Genomic DNA, 22,724 nt, shown 5'->3' with positions numbered 1-22,724 from the left:
TTTCTTGAGAAGAAGCCAAAGATGCATTAAAATCGGGTTTATTTCTTCTTCATTTCCCAAGCTGCATAAGTCTGAAATGTGAGGTTATTTTATTTCAATATGGCCACAGAAAAACAGCATTCATAGAGAAAGCAGTAGGTGTAATTCCAAGTCTGCTCGTGTCAGATTTTGTGATATGGCGACTGTCATTTGCTCCCATTAAGCCAAAATAGCATCACTGTCAAATGAACACTGGATGTTAGGCCTGTATTAACACCATTATGATCTATGCAGGACAAAATTATCTTAGCATCTGTTTAAGTGACGAAACTCCACTGATGCAATCAAAGCTAAGACCATGACAATGAAAATATATCAAAGATATCAGCGACAGGTACAGATAGTTTTATGCTGCTCCAACATGCATCTGAAAGCTTCACATGCTTTGACTGCCCCTCAGATACCTTCTCACATAAGCTCTGAATACATCACATTCGCCTGTATGCTCGGGGTCTGTCTTAGCCGAAGTTGTGTCACGACTTGTTGTGATGTGAGCTCAGTGTTCGGGCGTGTGGGGTATATAGATTTCAGACTTTCCACTGAAACTTGCATCCATAGGGATCAACTTTGGTGTCAAATAAACCTTCTAAATCCCAGAACCCTTGAATGATTCCTCCTGAGTCACATCCTGTCATCCAATCTCATCTGTGGACCTGAAGCTCCTCACCTGCACCCTACATTTGTGAAATATCGTCCTCTTTTCATCTCTCTCTGACATACCGGTGTCGGAAAAGTGGGATAAAAAAGGGATAAATGGACTTCAAACAGGAAAAACAGGCTCAAATTAACACTGAAAATATGGAAAAAGTGTCCAAGTAGCTTGTGTTTTTATGTGGAAGGAGTATAGATGTGGTTTATATTCTGTCTTTTGTTGTTTTGGACCAATTTTGGTTGTGGTCAAAGGCTTTCCTTTTAGAATCCTCACTTTGCTCCACCTTCAGCACCCGACTGCTCACCCTTCTGGTTTTTGGCCCGCTGATTCACTGAGTCCAACATACCACAGCAAGGATAACGGCAGCTTTGTGTGATGTTACTTCTGACATATCGAAGAAGACATCAGATAAATCTGTGCTTATCCTTGTTAGTAATTCACAGACTCCAAGAAGCTGTTCTCTCCCCGAGATGGCGTCGGTGCAGTTCATGACAGCGCTTTGGTAAGGCTCAGAGACTTCGTGATTGTACGGATTGCTGCTTTCTGTTTTACATGTGTGGAAATGTGCTGCTTTTCCAGCATTAAAATAAGCACGAGGGAGAAACTGTCTCTTCAAAGATGCAGTTTGTGAGGTGGAAAATTAACCTATTTATCATCAGCAAAGAAAATTACGCTTGTTTACTTGGAGACTAAATTAAAATTTTTAATATGCTGTAATTAAGCCGAGAACTCTGAGAATGCCTCTTTTTTTTTTTCTGTTTGTTTCCAATACCCAGAATTCAGAGATGTTTGACTGAAGCAAAGGTAGAATGCAAATTTAAAGGTGCCATCCTCAAGATGCCAAAAGCTCATCAAAGATGGATCACAGTCAGTAAATCGCATTAAGTATCAGTTGCAAGTCTCTGCCGGTCCTCTTGGTTTTCAGGCAGCTCTCGAGCTCCGTAAGAATGATTCTATTGACGAGAATTTGTGCCTTCGTCAATGATTTCAAGCTATTTATTTGTTATAACTTATAACCATGCCTTAATGGATATTACAGTCACAGTTATTATATGTATATGCTGTTGTAACATCTGCTTGGCCAATGTTCAGCTTGTTGACTGCGATTAAACTGATGTTTATCTGATGTTATGTTGAAACTGGCAGGATTAGCCTGTAGCTGCAGATTCAGCAAATATGTTGTTGGATCAGTCGAATACTGAAAAGTCATTTAGTATTTATGTGATAGTTTAACAGGCTAAAAGGGCTTTTTAAACTGTTATTTTCACACATTTTTCTTTGGTTAAAGCGTTTGTATGAAATAATTCTCTCTCAAAGATGGTTTGAGGGACCGAAGTGTTAACAGTTTTATTATATAATGCATATTTCTTATTGTTTTACTGATATCGAAGGGAAAAAACTGTTACTTTGACATACTGTCTTTCTGCTCTTACTGCATGCAAAGCTGTGACAGATCAGTGCAGGGAAACAGATGTTTAGAGCATCACTGCAGACTTGAAGCTGTTCTCTAAAACTCTTATTTTCTTTGGGTTTGTTGGAGGTTTAAAACACAAATGTGACAAAATATACAAAGTTTATTTTATCGTTTGTTTACCTGCTCATTTTTCGCTAAAGATAATTATTTTTTCAGGTCACAATGTAAAATGTTCTGATGCACTGTGACTCTATCTAATAAGGGTTAAATGAGCTCAGAAGTGTTTCTGCCTCACCATCACACACATAATGTATGCACAAGGACAAAATAAGGTGACGCGTCCCACCATGCCCACATGGTCCCTCACACTCTTCCAACATAATGACATAGCATGAGCCTTCTCCAGAGCCAGCGTCTGTCCATCAGCTTCCCCAGAGCGAGGCGTTTAAAATGGATCTGGGTCACAGTGGGATCCCCTCTGTCCACCGGCTGGAACCTGGAAGCTTTCGATTCATTTTTGACACAGCTGCCTGCATTGCCTCAGTCTATCCATGTGGCACACTTTGCTGTCAATGAGGGCTTTAACACTTACTGTAGGTATGTGCTTATTATAGCTCTCATACTCTATCAGATGGATTCAGGTTAGCAACTTCTTCACGTAGATGATGAAACTGAGGGAAAGAATAACAGATTTGCTCTACCATTACAGTCAGGAACTGTTTGACTACAGCAACAACAGTTTAAGTCTCATAATAAACACCCTCATTTCTATATGGCTGCTACTTTACTCACAAAAATGGGTTCAGTTCTACACTAGTTGGTGGGGACTTTGAGGTTATGAGCAGTTAAAAGACCATTCGCACTTGGCGGGTCACCAGGTTCATATGTGTGTCACAGACTGACCGTCGGGTCAGTCGTTTAAGTCATTGCCACCTGACTGGACAAGCATGTGTTAGCTTCATGTTAACTCGTCAGATCTTGTGACCAAAACAAGTGGCTCAACATGTCAAATCCTCCGAGAGAGCATGTATGAAACATGAAGGGGGAAAAAAGCAAACCAGTTTGACTAACTTCCATCTAATTCTGCTATTTATGATCTCAGTTGTACATGATGTGCTTGGTCTAACCTCAGGGAAATGCAGATGTTTATGTGTTATATGTATGCCTTTTGTAACCATTCATCGTCTCAGTTTCAGCTAATAGCTCTTTGGAAATCACCTTGTTGGTGCAAAAATACAATTTTATGTGGCATTTTTCATAGATGGAACTAAAGAAGCTGGAGCAAATTCTGTGTGTTTGTGACAGGCTGCAAGTAACAAAGTGCGTGAGCATGCAATTTAAAATAGTTTCTTATTTTAATAAGTAGTCGTGTAGACGCAACACTGGTTCAACACTTTGAGTTTGGGCCCATTTTTATGTATGAATGATTCACAGATCCGTGTTAAACTGCTTAAATAAAATGCATATTCAGCTAGAAATGGCCAGGACTGGACATTGGCTACTTTTTCACTAATTCTTGGGCCAAAGAAAAACTGAAAGACCTTCAGAAAACCTGGACTTATTGTTCAAGACCACACAAAAGAAGTCCAGCTTCATGGAAGCAAATTCTAAAGAAATGACGGGTGGCTCAAGCCTTTTGCAGGGTACTGTTACATAAACATTGTTTTCCTGGTAACATTGAAACACACGACACATTTGTTGACTAAATGAACCAAACAGCTTTACAGCATGTAACATTAGGAGGGATCTGTTTATTATAAATGCAATATGATATTCATACATTGCTTTTTATCCTCATAGAAGCACATGAAAGTCATAATTTCGTCATTTTGGAAGAAGCTCATTTTATTACCTGACTTGCCCCTCTGTTTTACTTTCTACTGCCACTGTTCTGTGGTGTCGGCCTGGAAGTTCAGTACATTTCCACCACCGTATGACGCAGTGTAAAGGAGGCTTACCCTGGTCATAAGAAATCTAGAAATGGTTAAATACTAGCTTCAGATTGCATACTTGTTTTTCGTGCTCAGGGTCCTTTTGTTTTTTTCTTTGTACTTGAGGGCATTTTGCTGCAGCTCTGTGATTCCACTTGAGCTCAGCTGAAGTTGCTCTCCACAGCAAACAGAGCTAAAGCTATAAAGTCTCTAGCCTCAGAAATAACTATTTGGTGTGACTGATTTGTGTTGTGACTGCTCACTGTCCCGTGGTTAAATTATTCCTGCCTGCATCACCGAGTTGTGGAACTAGATTCTCTCTTATCACACAAAAAATACAAATCTGTATTTCAATCCTGTTTGTCCTCATTTGAGTGTCGGAGTTGCTGCACAATGGGAGCAACAACATTCAGACAAGTCAAATAAAAGGGATAACTGGATCACACATACATGTAGGTGATAACCTGAAGGAAAAGCATCCCCACACGGTGATAAACGTATGAACTTTGGTTTAATGCATGTGGTACATTTCAAAGTGTGGAATTCATGTTGGTTTATGTGCTTAAGGGAAAAGGAAGTTTATGCAATTACAGAGTGCAGTAAACGAGCTGAGTTTCCCTTTGCTGCTATAATTGGTCCCTTGATCAAACTTGTGCGATTGGACAGCAGTGTACAGCTGCAGGGAGAACGGACCAAAGTTGTTTTGCAATTATGCCATACAGCACCTTAGAGCTAGTTCCTTTCTAAAGTGTTTACGTTCCTAAACATCAAGGAATTCTGACATATTTAACATCATATTTAAGTCTGAATATTAGCAAAAACACCTGTGCCCACTGGGACATCAGCGTCATTGGTTAACCTAAACTAAAAGAGAACTAATCCATGTGTCCGGTCAAAGCTTTGTAAAGAGCTCATACAAGTTGTTTTTGGCAATTAGTGCAGTCTTCTTACTGCGTTTAATGTTTTTATTGGATGAAAAATGAAAACATTTAAATGGAAATCAGGTACAAGTGTCACCGTCTTTGTACAGTGTTCAAAAAAACAGGGGAACAAAACATAATTGAATAAAGGCAATATTTTCACTCTGGAATCATGTGAATTCCCTTTGCAGCTCACAGATGGAGGTCTCAGAAGATGTTGCTTTGTTCTTCAGGCAGCCGAACAACACATAACTACATTACTGCAACATCAAATCACTCACAGCGAAGATGGATCACCTTGAATTTTAGCTGCTTCCCTGCTCCATTTAAAGAGGCTGTAATCAATCATTTTGCTAAAGTTCAAGAGTGTGCATTCTGTCTAATGAAAGAAACGATCTCATAACTGAGCTACGGACGTTTACAGCTCACTTGAGACAGTAAACAAATCAAAGCTTTCATATCTGGAGTTTCAGCAAACCCTGACTTCAGTGGAAGGAAAAGCTGATACTCTGAAATAGAGAATATTGGCGGTCAGTATAATAACTGAGCCTTTTCTCTGAACTCATAAAGAGACATTATTCTAAAGGTCAGCTCTTCTCTACTTCCCTGTGGTGGCAAAAGAGCTCTGTCCACTCAGCACATGGACAAAGAACATCTGGGAAGGGGCCCTCTGGGTTGTGGGGTAGTCGGGACTTCTGAGGACTGGGCTCGTTACTCACAGATGCTGTCAGATTAGTATCTGGGGAGTTTGGAAACAGGCATAACACCTCAGACTCCTTACCTTTCAACTCTTCCCAACTCCTTTGAACTCTTCCTCAGTAGATTTTGCAGGACTCAAAGGTGGATTTCAAAGGTGCAGGTTTTCTCAGTAGAACAGACCTGTCAGTGGATTTAATGTTGTAGCTGATCGATGTAGTACCCAGTGTTATAGTATTGTACTTTAAGTGTTAGAGAAGACTGCTTTTACAGCCTGGAAAAGGGCTCTCTGAGGTTGGCTGCATGTTTGTTGTGGTGGATCTTAAATCTAAATCTAATTTATATTGTGTTGTACACAGTTGGTATCTTTTAGTTGGTAAATGTCAAGGTCTTCAGGTCTGTAAGGACGGTCAGGAACCAATAAAATCACTTAATCCCAAACCATATGAATCTGACAGTATTTTAAAGAAGTCTCAAGATGGCCGCCTTCGACACAACCAGACATTCCCCCAAACATTGAAAACCAAATGCATGAAAGCAGTAAATAACAGGAACAACACTAACATGATGGTATTAAACAGATGTCATTTATTCAGTGTTCACAATCTTAAATTAATTGTGAGTTAATTTTCATGATGGTTATTCTATCGTTTGATCAAGGCCCCTAACACTTCTGACAAATGTCTGATTCGGCTGCGCCGGGCATCCCAGTTCCAGCCAAAAGATATCGTCAACAAAAGAGTGGAAACGGTGTGAAGGAGTTGGTTTTACCCATCTGTCTACAGCTGAGGCTGACTTAAAGCAAAACTAGAGCCAGAATTGAACTTAAAGGTTTCAAACAACTCTCTCTGTCGGAGTTTTACGCTTTCCGCCATCTTTGTAGTCCAAAACAGTCGATCTCTTCCAGCTTCTGATTTTAGTATTGTCTCTTATATGAGGCTCAATTGTCAAATACAAGAATAATGTTGCTTTTCACTAAAGGCAAAACAATTATTTGAATAGATAATGCCATGAAAGGCTAAGCTGTCATGCGTTTCATTGCAATAACAACATCATGGGATTTCCTCCATTGGAGTCCATTCATTCGGCGATCGAGTGTTTTGGACTACAAAGATGGCGGAGAGCAGAAACTCCGACAACGAGAAGTGAGTTTTTTAAAACCTTTATTTTAATAGACGTTTGGGTTCGTGTGTAGAGACCCAGGTCTTTACATACGGGGAAAGTTTCATGCTCTGTCGAGCCTCCGAGTGTTTTAAAAGTAGCGAGTTTGACGAGTGCCCAAAAATGTCCCGTTAAAAAGGCAACTGCACCCCATAAACGTATACGGTTGATCTCACAAAGGGCGCTTCCATCATAATTATGCTTTTGAAAGGACTGTGTGACTCACGTACATTCACAAAAAGGCCAAAGTTTAATTCTGGCGCTAGTTTTGCTTTAAGCGTCACAAGCGGGATTTGGCCATTAGCACGGTTTTAATTTAAATGATTATGTACAACACAAAGCAAAAAGGCAACATCAATCGTTACATGTGATTTTCTTCATTTGTTTTTGTCGTAATAGGAAACCATCATCACGACTACCAGCACAGCCACCTGGACCTGACTGCGCTCACACCTAAACTGGGTAAGAAAACTAACTAATGGAATCCTGCACTGGTGACAATAGATGCAACATGGTGCAAATCTCCTATTTCTGGTTAAAAAGACAAAAGTATGTCTCTCAAAGGGAGATTAAATGCAGTTTGCTCAAGTTATTAAAAACCCAATTACTGCCATGGCTTCCCGTCTATTTCACAAAATGTGATTTTCTGTGAAAGTGGATCTTTTAGTGTGAAACTGCATCTCAATAGAAATTAAATGCAACCAGAAGAATAACACTGTGATATTTAAAACCTGTTGTTTTCTGCAACTGTTTTTGATTAAAGATAAGAAAGTGTTATTGAATCATGATACAAAGCTGCAGTTCGCCCGTCCTGGGAAGCTTTTCACTGGGAAAACGGATTTCAAAAGTACTAAATAAAACTCTTCAAACAGCACGTTTGAAGTCTATTTAGCTTATCAGAGCCTCAATGCATAATTCAAGAGTTGCTCTTTTGGACCTTGTGTTAACCCTTAGCAACAGTCTTGCCGTATTCCAGCAACCTCTAGTTTGGAAGCTGTGGTTGAAGCATTCTTCACATTTACTGGTATTGATACTTTCTTTCTCACTTGGATTTGTTAGCCCACAGACAAATGAGACACGGTAAGTGATACACATACGCCTTCAACATATATCATGCGCAGCAGAGACCAAAATGTATTTCATTTTTATTCTTTCCTTTCTTTCTTTTTTTTAAGCGCTTTTGTATTCTTTGCAGTCACAAAACTTCACGCTGCTGCATTACAATCCATGACCTTTAGTCCAATCTCAGAATCTTTTCTCACACATTGTCTTCCTTCTTTCCACCAAACCGGCTCTTTTTCCCCACAAAACCACACACCCACACACTCTCAGACTCGCCAAGCGTCTCCCTTTTACACCACATGTTCCTTGGTGCTGTGTTTCTCTGTCCTCCTTGCTGCAGAAGTCACTCAGTCCTATTTTTAGATGCAGCACCAGAGTCCCTGTTCATATCCCAGCCCTTCCCACCCGCGGCGCTCTCTGACCCATGACTGGGCGTCCCAAATACTGAAGCCACAGGAGCTCCTCACAGTGCAGGGAGCCTTAATGGTGTCACACACTGATATATCCTGAACTGAAGCGTTGAAGGCAGTCAGCAATGAGCTTGAGCTCTTTCAGTGTAGTTGACAGATGACTCATAACTGCAAAGCAGACAGATTAGTCTGCTTTCTTGGTGCTACAACTTGTTAACACATGCAGCCGTTTTGCAGAATAAAAAGTCAGTACTTTATGTTCACAAAAAGCACAGTTATGCACATCATCATTTCTGAACCAAACCACTCAAACATTTAAACAGATGTATACATTATCATCACTGTGTTTTAAGGTTAGATGGTTTTAAATCCCCAGCAGATGCCCCCTGCCTCTGTGATACTCTCATTGTATCCTGCTGCCCCATTTGTACATACTTGACTGTATCTGTACATAGTTCAAGTCAAATGTTTTAACACACCTTCTCATTCTAAAAAAATGGGTAAGTGCATCCAAACCTTTGATGGAGCTGGGCCCAAATATTTTAGCCCTGAGCCACAAACAAGCCAATAGTTGGTCCTGGATTGTTGGGATGGTCTTCATAGAACTCAGTGGCATGCACAGACTTTTTGAAGAGCAGGGGCGGATAGAAAAAAAAAGGGCACATATAGCGCGTCCTCACCAATAGAGGCCACTTTAGCACCCAGTTTGGCTCCCAAAGGGCTACTTTAGCATGCGTTTTGGCTCCCAAAGGGCCACTTTAGCACGCGTTTTGGCTCCCGAGAGGGCACTTGAGGGCACTTTAGCACCCAGTTTGGCTCCCAAAGGGCCACTTTAGCACGCGTTTTGGCTCCCAAAGGGCCACTTTAGCACGCGTTTTGGCTCCCGAGAGGGCACTTGAGGGCACTTTAGCACCCAGTTTGGCTCCCAAAGGGCCACTTTAGCACGCGTTTTGGCTCCCGAGAGGGCACTTGAGGGCACTTTAGCACCCAGTTTGGTTCCCAAAGGGCCACTTTAGCACGCAGTTTGGCTCCCAAAGGGCCACTTTAGCACACGTTTTGGCTCCCGAGAGGGCACTTGAGGGCACTTTAGCACCCAGTTTGGCTCCCAAAGGGCCACTTTAGCACGCAGTTTGGCTCCCAAAGGGCCACTTTAGCACACGTTTTGGCTCCCGAGAGGGCACTTGAGGGCAGTTTAGCACACATTTTGGCTCCCAAGAGGGCATTTTAGCATGCGTTTTTCAACAATTGGGCTACAAGGGGGGGCACGCCACTTCAAGAACTGATCACCAAAATGAAAATGTCTGAGGCAGATATATTTTTAAACCGAGACCTTATTTCTGGCATGTAATACGTTTATCTACTCACCGAGAACAGTTTGGCGAAAGTCGGCGTCCTTGTGAAGTAAAGCTATGTTGGTTGCTAGTATCTGTGACGTCATACTTTTGGTCAATACCTACTTGTAAATTCCAAGGATTGTAAAATTACAGGGAGGGAAATGGGAAAAGGATGAGGAAGGGCACAGGTGTGAGATGGAATGGGAACAGGTCAACAACACAGGACACTGGAGGACACATAGAGAGCAGACCTTCTGTCTCATGACTCTCCAAAGGAAAACCACTTAAAGATAATGGATTACAGCTGGACACTTTGTAATCTGTGTTTCGTACCGCTCGATACATTAATTTACCTCATTACAGCCACTAGTTCCAAAGAAACCATGTTGGGGGTTGAGAAGTATATTAGTTGTGTTTGTACAGTATTTTTTATGTCACAGAAAATTAAACTATGCTGTTGTAGTAATTAAGCACACGTATTACAACTAAGCGATCAAAGATTATGAATAAAACTTGCTCTCATTGCTTTACATGCCAAAATATGTGGTGTGTACAAATACCTACAGTATCTACCCATGTATTAACTTAATCAGTACAATAATACAAAGCCTATCCTCATTAGGATCCTTGTTTAGTTTAGTTTAGGAGAAATTTAAAAGTCTAACATTGTGCTTTGGCCACTGGAGTGTCCCTAATCATGGAGTTTAGTCTTACAAGGAGGAAACATTTTACAGTTACTATTTTGTCAGGATTGCAGCACATATTAGCTGGTCTATATTTCCTTGGTGACATCACTTTGGAGCTATGCACCGGTGCCTCCTGGCTGTTATTCAGGCTGATCCAATCACAGACAGAAAGTAGGGAGACAGACAGAGCAGTGATATTCACTGGAGGAGGACAGCTTGGTGGCAATGCCTCTGGCCATGGATATAAAGGGCTCTGGTGGTGTGTCCGAACCCAATTACTCACACATGCAAAGATCTCACTGGGTTTATACAAAGACATTCTTTAGTGGTAAACAAAGGTGAACCCAAAACAAGCCGCACAGATGTGGCACCGCACATAAAAGAAGAAAGATGCAGGTAGATGCAGCTGGTAAATTCATGGCTTTGGTTGCTGCAGTTGTTGGACATTTAAGATAAACCGTTAATTTTCAGAACCTTTCACACACAAGTTATTCCTAGTATGACGGTTATTACAAGTCATTTAGGCTGTTTGTGGCTAAATTAAACTAAAATTACCCCACATGCGTCCCTGCCTGCAATCATGATTGATTACCTTAACTTGATATATATTTTTTAGCAAATATGCCAAGTGGGAGCTTTTCAGTTGATTAGCAGCAAAGGAAGTAAAACACTAAGGAGTCATATACTCTCTAGTCTTGCACATTTCCTGAGGGACTGGATAGTGTTGTGGTATGATTGCCATCTTCCGTGTGGGAGACCTGGGCTTCATGTCCCTGCATGAAAGGTACTACCTCTACCTCTAGTAGGGGTCCTTAGGCAAGACCCCCTTGTCCTATCTGCCTACCTGTAAGTCGCTTTGGATAAAAGCGTCTGTTTAAATGCATAAACATAAACATGCATCAGTCCTCCTCTCCAAAGTAAAGACTCCTAGTATAAAACCATCTCTGCGACTGAATGTGGGCTGACTGCAGTGCACCACTTCCTCTCTTGTCCCCTGTAGAGAGGCCCCAGAGAATGAACAACATCCTGACCTCAGCGACGGAGCCCTACGACCTGTCCCTCTCCAGATCCTTCCAGAACCTCAGCCATCTGCCACCCTCCTACGAGCTGGCCCTCAAGCCTGACTTAAGTAAATACTCACTCCACAGATTAAGTAGGTGGTCTTTCATTCGCCCTCCATCGCCGTGTTTTGCCTGAAAAAAGACCGGGAATGACGTCAGTTTCTTGCCCCTTGCATTAAAAGCTTGCTACATTCCCTGCATCTGGCCTGATGAAACATCTAAATGTCCATTACAGAGACATGCATCATGATGAGTATCTGCAGATGTTTGGTGGCTCATCATGCAGATGCCCCTTTCCCTTTTTCACCTTTTTAGGGAAATAAACTTCTTAGAATGCATGAGAACACTCTTCAAGCCTCCATACTCATTTCCATGGACTCATCTACCGGCTCATCAACTGACATATAATTGGTGTGTAATTTGGCTCCATCTGCGGCCCATGCCATGTTGTTAATGTCTCTTAATGACATATTAAGAGCCTTTTTTCAGCAGAATAGCTTCTATATGCCAACAGAATGGTGCTTTAATGTCATAGCGACACTGGAGTTCATTATCCATTGACTGTGATGTGTGATGTCTTTGTGTTCTTTAGATTGATTGCATGTTTTCTGTGATTATCCCAGTTTTCTTCCCTTGATTTAATTTTTTTATTAAAGCGGGAGGTCTCTCGAGAAACATTATCTTCTATAGGAGAGACATGAATTGAATAATAACAGTTGCACTCAGTTATTTCTCAAACAGAACAAGGCTTTTCAAATATTGCATGAATGGTGTTTGAGTGCATAGTACGAAGTCAGTGAGTCCAATTAAAGTCTATCTATTTTTTTCAAACTAAAAGCAGTGAAACTGCAGCTTTCTCCATTTGTAAAGCCTTTTAAAGCCTCTGGGTCATCGTGAGTATCTAGATGTAGAGCTTGAACACTTGTATGAAACCATATTTTTATGGAGGCTGTTCTTGTATCCTGTAGTGCTATGTTGAAAAAATTATAGTCTTTCTTTCTCTTATTTCTGGAAGACCAGGTTGACCTCATAGGAGGGACTTTTGCTTTCTCGTTCTCATAGATTTAGATTTGATTGATAGAAATGACAAATTGTGGTTAGATAGAGGCAACATGGGAAGCAGCTATAGATTAAAGCCAATTTTCTTGTCAATGTTGTGTTGAAATGTTAGAAAACCACATTTCTGGGGGTATTGTTCCCTCTCCTCTTTCAAAGTTAATGGGGATTCAAGAACCTGAGACAGCTAGTATTTGACAAATACTTTTTCTTCTCAAAAAAGCCTCTGAATACCTCTTCCATCAGTGAAAATTCAAGTCTTAATGAGGCAAACCTTGTAGCCAGCTGCTCCAGAGGAAAAGCTTCAGTCTTTGCTAACTGAAGCCACTGATGGTACATACATATATATACATATATATATATATATTTGTTTTTAATCACTCTCAACTGAATGCACAGAATGATGTAGCATAAAGTCGGGGTTATCAGGCACCCAAAGTGTCCTGCAGAGATCAAACACTATAATCTGTTACCAGACTATCGGTCATTCTTAGATGAGCTTACGCAGTTGATTGCAAAGGGGAAGCAATGCTTCAAAACCTGGAGCTGTAGGTCAGACAAACAAACCAACAAAAAAACAAATCAAATCGATTAAAATCTGGTAAGTCACGAAGCTCTGGCTTCATTGTGCTCCATGTAATTAGATTTTTACCAGCGGAGGCTGCTGTTTGTCAGCTTGTCTTAGCAACCCACAGCATAAATATAACCATGAATATAAAAGACACATGTAATCCACAAACTTTTCCTCATCTGCTTAAACGGTCGAGCTGCTCCTGTCAGTTGTGAAAGACGGATTTTATTTTAAACATTTTGCTTTTAGACATATGTTGCTTTTACCAGAATTGCTGCTTCTGTTAAAAGCATCAATCTGCTGCTGGAAATGCTGCTGATTTGATTGGTTTGTTTGGTTGTGTAATATTTATCTGATGTGTTTCCATTTAATCCTTCTAAAGACACTCTCTTTAGCCTCAGGAAGTTATTCAGCATAATTATTCAACATAATTTGTCAGTGAAACTGCCTTTTATCAGAATAATTGTGTTGTTCTTTTTCTCAAAAGCATATTTTGCAGGAATGAATCCATTCCAGATGCATGTTAAGAGAACACAGAAAGACTGGTTATGTGAGTGAAAACATGCATCAGTGAAATCTTCTGTCAGTGCTTTGCCTTTTTCTGTCTTATCAACTCAAGGCTTTGCTCTTATCTTGCTAAAACCTTGTCCACACAGAGTAAATCACACCAAACGACAAATAAGCTTTTCAAATTTGTGACAGGAAGACCAACCTTTGAAGAAAGTCCTCCCAAAAAGAAAAAAAAACGAACTAAAATGATGGGTTGAAGCATTAGTGAGGTCTTTGGAAACATGCCTAAATGTTCTATAATTATAGCAGTTGCTAATTTAATTAAACCGTCCTGAGAATTGATGATTACTAGATCAAATTGGAATGCTTTATTTGCAATTTAAAAATTTGCTAATTTAAATCGGTTTGTGTGAGAGAGAAACTTTTGAGGCCCTTTCGTCCTTCACCAATGAGACAGAGATGGAGGACGCTGCTTTAAATAACCTGCTTAACTCCTCAAAGGAAAACAGGAGACTCTGTTGTTATTCACCTTAATCACCCTAAAAGGGATTAAAACACCCTTCACCCTCATACAAGCCATCTTTAATCCTCCCAGAAAGAAGAACCTAAACTAAACAGCGTTCCCAACTGACACACGTTTTTAGATTTCACCTCTCCTGCCCTAAAACTCAGAGGATCACTTTGTAATTGATGTCCCAGCAGTTTCATGAGCGTTAGTGCATTACGTGATTACAGTCTTCTGTGATCAATAGCTGACACGTAAATATGGTGGTTGTATTGGAAGCAATCTAACAAAGTGGGCGCTGGAGTTTAATTAGCTGTTGTTAGCAATTTAGTGTGTATGTAGCTGCTCTGTATGTTTGGAAGCTGTCTGGCCCACACAGTCATGTTAATAGTAAAATGCTGTGTTTTTATCAGAGCTGCAGAGATGAGATCAGCCATTAGCATTCTTAAATCTCTTCTGTCTCCTAAAGTGTAGACTGTGTAGTAAACTGTGTAGCCTGTGTCTGCTCATGAAAAGTGGGATTTGAATCAGATTGCAGCAGAAGCATCTCTAAAGGGGTGCACTAATGCACGAAAAAAGCAGCATATTTTGAGATAATTCACTCTGAAAGTGTATAGGAACCCTCAATATTGTCTGATCTGCTCCTTCACTGTTCTATCGATTGGTGTTTATCATTTGAAACTCAACACTGCCTTAATGTTTGCTTCTGCCATGGATTAAGAATTTGTGGACTTTAGGCTTCCCTGCACCATTCACATGAGCTTATAGTAAAGCTCCAATCGTGGATATTTTACTCTGGCCTATTAATGAAGCTACAGGCTTTGTCAGTTGTCTGTACACTTGTAGCCTTTAGTTGAGTTTGGTTGACATTTTCTGCCATAATGTCACATCTCAACCAACTCTGCAGGGAAAATGCTGGAGCACATCGCCACAGGCCAGAACTGGCCCACCTTAATTAGGAATGCACAGAGCAATTGACGTGAAAACCTCCTTATGGGCGACAATAAGCTGACCTTCTATTAACCAAGTATGAAATCTCCCAGGGAGAGAAGCATCCGAATAAACAAACAATCCCAATCATATTGTTGCACCATGACTTGGTGGAATTTGATTTGGTCCTGCAGTTTAAGGTTGACCTCTGTGTTCCATCATACTTCGTGGCAACACAGATAACAACCCCTCTGCTGAAATAGTTATCAGAGAAAAACAAAACAAGTAAAAATAATTCTGCTGTCGGCCGGCTGTGGTTAAAACTTTGGGAAATGATCATCCCAAGCCTGATCCCAATTACCCCTTTGGCCCTACTCCTCTATTTGGCTAGTATAGATAAGATGCCTCTCTCTTCAGAGGTATCAAAGAGTATTGGTCATCGAGCCCTTCAGCTGGTGTGTTGGAGGCTCCTGGATGCTCATGAGAAAACGAGCACCTGATTCTTGCCACAGGGAGGACCAAGAGGATTAATTGGGACTGTGACTTTGCAGGTCTGTGGCATGCTAATGAAGGCTCTCCATGCTGATGAACAACATGCATAGCACCAGGTTATATCGGACTCCCCAGCAAATGTTACTACCTTTGTTACCATGGGGATTATCGGTGTCCATTTTTCATATTTCATACTCAGACTCTATATCTGGTCAGAGGTTCTTGCCTCTTTCGCATCACTGGCAGATCTGCTATACCAACCTGTTGAGGCTCTCATATTAAAGAATCCCAGCTGCCTCTTTAGGATTTTACAGCTCTAAAGTCCATGCGAGTCCATGCATGATTTAAGGCACAGCAAAGCAACTACTGTCCAGTTGAAAATCAAGTCAGAAGATGACCAAGGCGCTTTTTACTGAAGGCCTATGTGTTACTTTGTGAGGCAGCTGGATTCATGATGAGAGATTCTGATGCCAGTGTCAAAGTGATGTCTTTATGGCTGAGGGGAGTTTTTCAGACCATTTAGGCCGACCAAATTGGGATTCAAATTGGGCCGGCTGGGAGTCCACACTTTCACTGTGAGGCAGCAGGAATCTCAAGGTCATGGTATGCAAAGATTTCTGTCAGCTCAGTGCTCAGCAAGCTTGGTTCCCACCAGCTTTCTCAGGTTGTCAATATTTATGCTTCATACTCAGTTTTAACCCCCACCTGCTTTCAGCAGAATATGCTTTGTGGTAGAAAAGATGTGTTCAGTCTTTCCCCAACGAGCTTGGGTAAGAGTGATATTATCAACTGTCAAAACTCAGCTGATAAGGGTGGTAAATGGTTTGTTCAATCACCTGCCAGGTATTTATTTCAAATGTGTGCCATTTCTCAGACAGTGTCCATAGACGGCTTCTCTTGTGGTAACGACATATTAACGATAGGGTTAGAAAATGGAGGAGGAAATGATCTGAGGCAGCAAAATGCAACTTCCACTCTACTGATAACATTTGTTTTCTGACTCCACAGGTGATAAGGACATAGATGACTACTACCCAAGGAAGCATCATCATCCTGACTTTGGTGGCCGGGGACCAACCCACATGGTGAAGCTGAATGCAGAACCCCAGCAGCACCAGCAGCACCAGCAGCGGCAGCGGCCCCGTCGGGTCCAGAGGGCAATGTCCCAGGACCATGTCCTGTCTCCTCCCAGGACACCACGACGTGGAGACTACGGTTTGTCATCATACGGTGCGATGGCAGCTGCAGCATATGGAAGCAGTCGCAACCTATCAAATGAGCAGCTACTTTCAGCAGACCGCCTACATTCCCAGGATCCCTTGCTGCTGTCCCCCGCCATGAGGCGTGATAAGTTCCGAGAGAAGGCCATGGCACGGGCGATGTCTCACGCCGACATGCTGCTTCCAACCACCCCTGTCATGGACCGCCACAAGATGACCAAGATGCACTCCCAACCCAGTGCCTCCAATGACTCGTACAACACGCTGATGGTCAACCATCATGCAACCACATCTAAGAGGCAGGCATTTGCTTCCCGACGAACACACACAGTGGATCACCTACAGTACATTCCGGGCCACCACCACACGTATCGCACTGCCAGTAAGAACGAGGTAACTGTTTAACATTGGTGAGAAAGAGTTTCTGAGACATACCACGAACATCCACGGACATCCACAGTGTCAGCCGGTTTCGGAAGAGCAATTTGGTCTTCTTTTAAAACATCCACCTACGTTAACTCTCTTTGCTTTTTAGCACAAGCTTTCTGTCTCATCCAGATTTTGGGTAACTGGGATCAACCCTGGAAAAGACGTTACTCTCTTAGAGCTTCATAAGGGCTTTGCGTTTTGACACAAAGGTCCTTCATGTCAGATGTTAGATATTTTTTAAACAGGACATGGGACTCGAAGGGAATTGTATCAACTTTATAAATATATAAATAACCTATATTTACTATTTATACTTTCAGTTCTTGTTTATAGCTTTAGAGATTCTCATTATTTGATGTTAGCACTTCAAGTGGTGCCTCTTGAAATTGTCCCATTTCAACAATGGAGTGGATTTGTGGGTTAAAAAGCACAATTAATGAATTCCCATTCTTTTGAATTAAGTTTTCTCTTCTTCTTCTTCTTTGATGATTGGCCAGAACATATCAGCTTATAATCTAAGTGAGAACAGGCTATTTCTGTTGCATACAATAGATGATTGTAAATAAGCTATATTAGCAGCATTAAACAAGAAAAGCTGGCCCTCTGGCATTTTTATCCCAAGTGGAATCTATCATAGATTCCCATTTAATCATTTTGATTTTAGATAAGGCAGTTCCCAAATTAGTATTATTTCCACCGATGTCTGCAAATTATGTGGATCTAATATGAATGTGGGGATTATTGTTTTTTCTTTTCAAACTGTGCTTGTGGCATAGAATGACTGTGTAATACCATTGTTGACTGGCAGCTTCTGTCTGCATCTATGAATTTGCTGTTAAAAATTGAGGCAGATGGTCGTTCGAATTTGCTTGAATTCCATTTGTAATCTTTCCTGCTTCGTCATCCATGAGGATGGCCTCCTGCCAGCTCCTTCCATCTCTACATATCAGGTACTCAGTGTTGTGGAGCATATTGGCCGAGTAATAGATTTGTGTTGATGCCGATTGGAACAATCCGAATTAAAGGAGACTTCATAATCACTTGTCAATCAAGCATCAATTAAACTGTGAAATGTTTGTCCAGATGTTTTCAGTAGATCAATGCCTTATCGATAGAATCCCATATGCTCTTAATTGAACAATCATGCTTTTGTCACATGGCTTTTCGTGCAATATAATGGATTACGGCAGAACCAGCAGTAAAAATCAGGAGAGTGATAGATGCTACAGTCCATATACCTCAAAAAGACTAAATTAAATTGAATAAGTCTCAAACTTTGAAAGCAAAACAATCATTAGACACATCACTCTTCTGTCTTTTAGGGTGTGTTTACACTTGAAGTACGGTTCCTTGGTCTGGACCAAAGAAGAAATTAGTCACATCGGTGTTAATCTTGGCATTTTTCTCTAATCAAACCAACAGATGCCTGATAAAAGACCAATTGGACAGCTTTTCTGACATATATTCTGTTGGCAAAATGACACATTTCCAAAACAATCCTGCATGTCAAGTTCAATGTGACCAGTAGACTATATGCAGCGGTACATTTACCAGCAGAGATGTAACTTTTAGGTCCTTTCCTGCACAAAGCGCTGCAAGAAAATAGTAGATGCTATGCTTGTGCTGAACTGTAATGAGGAATACAGCTCCTGTATGCTGTAGGTTTCTCTGTCTGTGCTCCGTGTTGCATTGATATTTGAAACAAAGCGCATCAGAGTTTGTTTGGAAGCAGGCTGAGACCTGCCTCTTCAAGCTCTTTTCTGGGCTCATACTGGGATTCACAGGACAACGTTCAGACATCTTCAAATGATCCACATCAACAGATCATTCGCACATGAGATTATTTTAATCAAACTGAACCTCTCTAGTGTCAGTACATCATTATTGGAAACTGAATAAACTATATACGTATCAACCATATTAGCTTTGTTAAAGGTTTACAGGCGTGCAAGTATTTACATTTACTAATATACAATACACTACTTTGTTTGTGGCTGTACAGGCAGATGAATTGTGGAGGTTTAAGGGGTTCTCTTGGTTTGAAATGAAAATCCAATCCAGGAATTGAGCAAGGGATGTTTTCCACGGTTCAAATTCAAGTTTGCACCACTGTGTGTAATCCCAAATTGTCCGAAAAGGACTTTCCGACAGTGTGCCGTAGTCTTTGCCAAAGAGAGACCAAATGGCAACCTCTGAGGAAAAATAAAAAAAAGCAAATGCAGGTGCCAAAAACTGCAGTTCCCCTAAATGACCACTAAGGGGCAACGTGAAAAACTGGCCCCCAAAGATCCGCAAGTTAAACCACCCGACTTTACAAGCAGAAATTTCAATCCGTTCCCATTCCAGCTACTCTCTCAAAGTCTATGGCATCTCTGAAATTTGCATAAGGTTTGGTGATGATGCCTCCCACACCGACCACAATGCTAACAGCAACTGCAGCAAACCTTATTTTGGTGTGCTCACTCACAAAAATGACATTTGTAAAGGTTACAGTCATGCTACCTTCCTCAAATTTCTCTAGTTGGTGAGTTCTCCTAATAAACGTGTCTTCGAGTTCAACAAAACAGATCCGTCCCTTGTAAATCATCTTAAAAGGATGGTAACGAATGAATGCTGAACTCTGGGCCTGCAAACACAAAAAATAGGTGGAGTCGGGGAAGCTACTCCCATCTTCTATGTACAATCTAACGGAGGCAGACAGTTTTTGCATTTCTTGCATTAATCAGAATTTAAGACCCATCAAGGCCTCTGCCGGAGAGTCTAAATGCCTTTGCCACAGGCGTGTTTAAAGGTCAGAAAGAGTGTTCAGATACTAATCTTTTTTTTAGTCTTTAGGTTTGCACTGTCCGTGACCAAAATGCCAAGAAATAAGAAATTGTGGCCGTTTCTTTGTGAAAACACTCAACAGATTGACATCATTCTGAAAGTAAAACATCAGGAAAGTCGTGTTCTTATTCTTTATTGTCAACTACTGTACATACAATACAATGTTATTTGTGATTTGAACTGTAATTTCAATGGCAGGACAGCAGTGTCTCATGATAGATATATCGGTTTATTAAAAGCTGTTCATGTCTTGTTGCATGTTTTTCTTAAGTTGACCTCTTTTTTTTTTAAAATATCAGTGAATTTTAATGGTTGACGTCGTAGGGATATGGAACATTGGCCAAATGTACCTTGAGTTCAAGAAAAGTATTCTTCAACTTGATGTGCCACTTCACTTTTTTTAAGCCAGGTCTGCATTCAATGATGTCAGTTAGAAATTGCTTTGTTTTTGTTTTTTTGATTATTGTCTTTGTACTTGATGATTCTTCTTTTCTTTATTCAGAGAGTTAGATTCTTCAGAAAAGGAAGAACATTTGATCGCTATGAGTGTGGGAGGGATGCTAACTGTTCAGCAGCAGACTGCTTTGGATAAATATCTGTATCCATCTACTTTGCGCAACTAATCTCACAAACTTCTGCTACTTCTTTTCACTTAATTAATAATGATGTCATCCCAAAAGCCTTTTTCTCTATGTGCAATATTTCCTAATCATGCTATATAACTCTATAGCCACTTACTCTTTTTAAAAGGTTGTGAGGTTCATTTGCTGCCATGAAAGCTTTGTCGTCCTTTTGGTTTAGGACTGTGCCGTCTTTCATAGTCGACAAGGAGTTTTTTTTATAAAACTGACAAATGTGTATGAATGAAAAAGATGTTGGTGTAACTGCATAAATGACTGGAGACTTTAAAGGCTTCAAAACCATAAGATATGACTGTTCTTGTGCATTTTTGTTTGTTTACAAATTATTAAAGCACATAATGGGTGTTGTACATATTTTTCCATTCACTTATGCTATTTATCGTTTCTGAAATATAACAAATATGATTTAAATTCCACCAAAGTCTCTTAAAACTAAACAGTACAGTAGCGATGACTGTGGAAAGGCTAGTTTTTGCAGGGGTTGAACTCATTTCATGATTTGTAGTTAATCTCTTTACCTTTATCAGCTATCAAAGCTTTTCCTGACCATCTCACGTCTGTCAAAGTCAAACCCAGGATCTCACATTGCTGTTAAACTCTATAAGACTTGCAGAGTCAAATTTTCCCTTTAGAGAGATTTTTGAAATTCATGTTGAGAATCTAGCAGAACCAAGCTGGCAATGGGCCTGGTTTCGTGTGAAAAGAGCTGGCATGCTCTGATTATCTTTGTTCTATTTTAATTGTGACGTGTCAAAATAACAGTGTGTAAAACCATCAGCCTGTTCCTGTCCCCATTCATGATGCTGAAACAGCTCTTACCCAGTAAGGCGCCATAAGATATTCACAGCGGATCCTGAAAGCCTCCATTAATCCGATCAGTTTTCCAGAATTTCCTCAGAGGAATTTACACCAAGTCAACATCTTGAACAACGTCAAACCATTTAGTTTTCGCTGTGTGGCAAAAAGAGGAAACATCGTCGGCAAATGGTCTGAAACAATGCTTACACAGTTGGTGTCACAGTTAAATCCACATAAATGCCAGGAAACAAGGTTTTACAGCAACATTAGCCAGCATATCACACAGTCTGATTGTCCTTGTGCATCTGACACATTCTCATTCCCATCTCATCAGATTCTGATGCTTGGCCCTTCCTGTTCCTTTCCACCATCACCAGGAAACTGCTGCATGTTGCTGCTCATCCTTTGGCGGCGGTGAGTAACTCACCCGCTGCCCAGTCATAACCAGCAACAGGAAACGGTCATTCTATCATGCTGGCTTACTAACAAGTAACACAGACTGCGTAAGGAGGTCAGAAAGGAGGGCAGATGTCTGGCTCTTGAGCAAGGGACTCGTGTTTGAGTTCAACCATGAAACAGCTGGTTTTTGTTTCCTTTCTTTGCCTTTATGTTGTTTCTGGTCTTTATTTCGGCTTCTCTTTTTTTACTACTACACAACTAAGCTGTATATTAAAGGTGCTTGTTTAGGTTAGGAAAACATCACGATCAGATCTTAGAATATACAACAGCAGACATTTTGTTGCAATAAGCTTTTCCACTTTGCTGTGGTGATGTGTCCCACGACTGTCACATGTCCAGTTTGGGAGGGATTTAACATTCAAAAGCGATGCTCTGGGGGTGAGGAAGGGTGCCCACTGTGATCAAAACTAACGTGCTCTTGACCAAGTGCAACTTGGTTGTGGGAACAGATATATGTTGTTCTTTCACATCTCTATAAACCAAGATTAGAATCATATTAGCAATGTCTCAGCTGTGAGAAAACATTTACATTTCTCCTCAGTCATGAGACAGTATCACTGGGTGATAATACATACAAGTGGACATACAGAGCAGAGGACAGTCCTCTATCTGCAGATGTAACATGGTTGTAACCCAACCAATCAATCATTCTTGGTTGATCATAGCTGTGATCATTGACCTCAGGGATCCCACAGACAGCTATGGGCCCCCCATAGTTGTGAGATGTAACACCACTGTTGCAAAGATGAAGCTCTGTGTGAGCCGTGCACATGTACAGCCATGCACATGAATTTGTTGTCATGTTGAAGGGGGCCACAGCGAAAAGCTCACAAAAATGTCAAGAAACCGTGCAGTGAAAACTGTGTGATGCAGGGCTTGAAATCAATGCTGTGAACGACAGTATCTCAGCCTTCTGGAGCT

The 22,724-nt window shown here is 40.9% G+C and overlaps 1 protein-coding gene across 1 annotated transcript in view; it reads left to right on the top strand.

The window, feature by feature from the left end:
* The window catches only part of LOC140273761 (protein shisa-6), a 78,547-nt gene extending 57,700 nt beyond the window's left edge, over positions 1-20,847 (top strand). The window contains exons 6-8 of the mRNA XM_072369425.1: positions 7,213-7,275; positions 11,306-11,434; positions 16,439-20,847. Of these exons, the coding sequence (XP_072225526.1) occupies positions 7,213-7,275; positions 11,306-11,434; positions 16,439-17,055 (809 nt within the window). The 3' untranslated portion in view covers positions 17,056-20,847. The remainder of the gene's footprint in view (positions 1-7,212; positions 7,276-11,305; positions 11,435-16,438) is intronic.
* The last annotated feature ends 1,877 nt before the right edge of the window (positions 20,848-22,724 follow it).

The sequence above is a fragment of the Leuresthes tenuis genome, unplaced genomic scaffold (genome assembly GCF_036924035.1).
Source record: "Leuresthes tenuis unplaced genomic scaffold, fLeuTen1.0.hap1 SCAF_17, whole genome shotgun sequence".
Taxonomy (NCBI): domain Eukaryota; kingdom Metazoa; phylum Chordata; class Actinopteri; order Atheriniformes; family Atherinopsidae; genus Leuresthes; species Leuresthes tenuis.
This window is presented reverse-complemented; position numbering and strand designations above follow the sequence as displayed.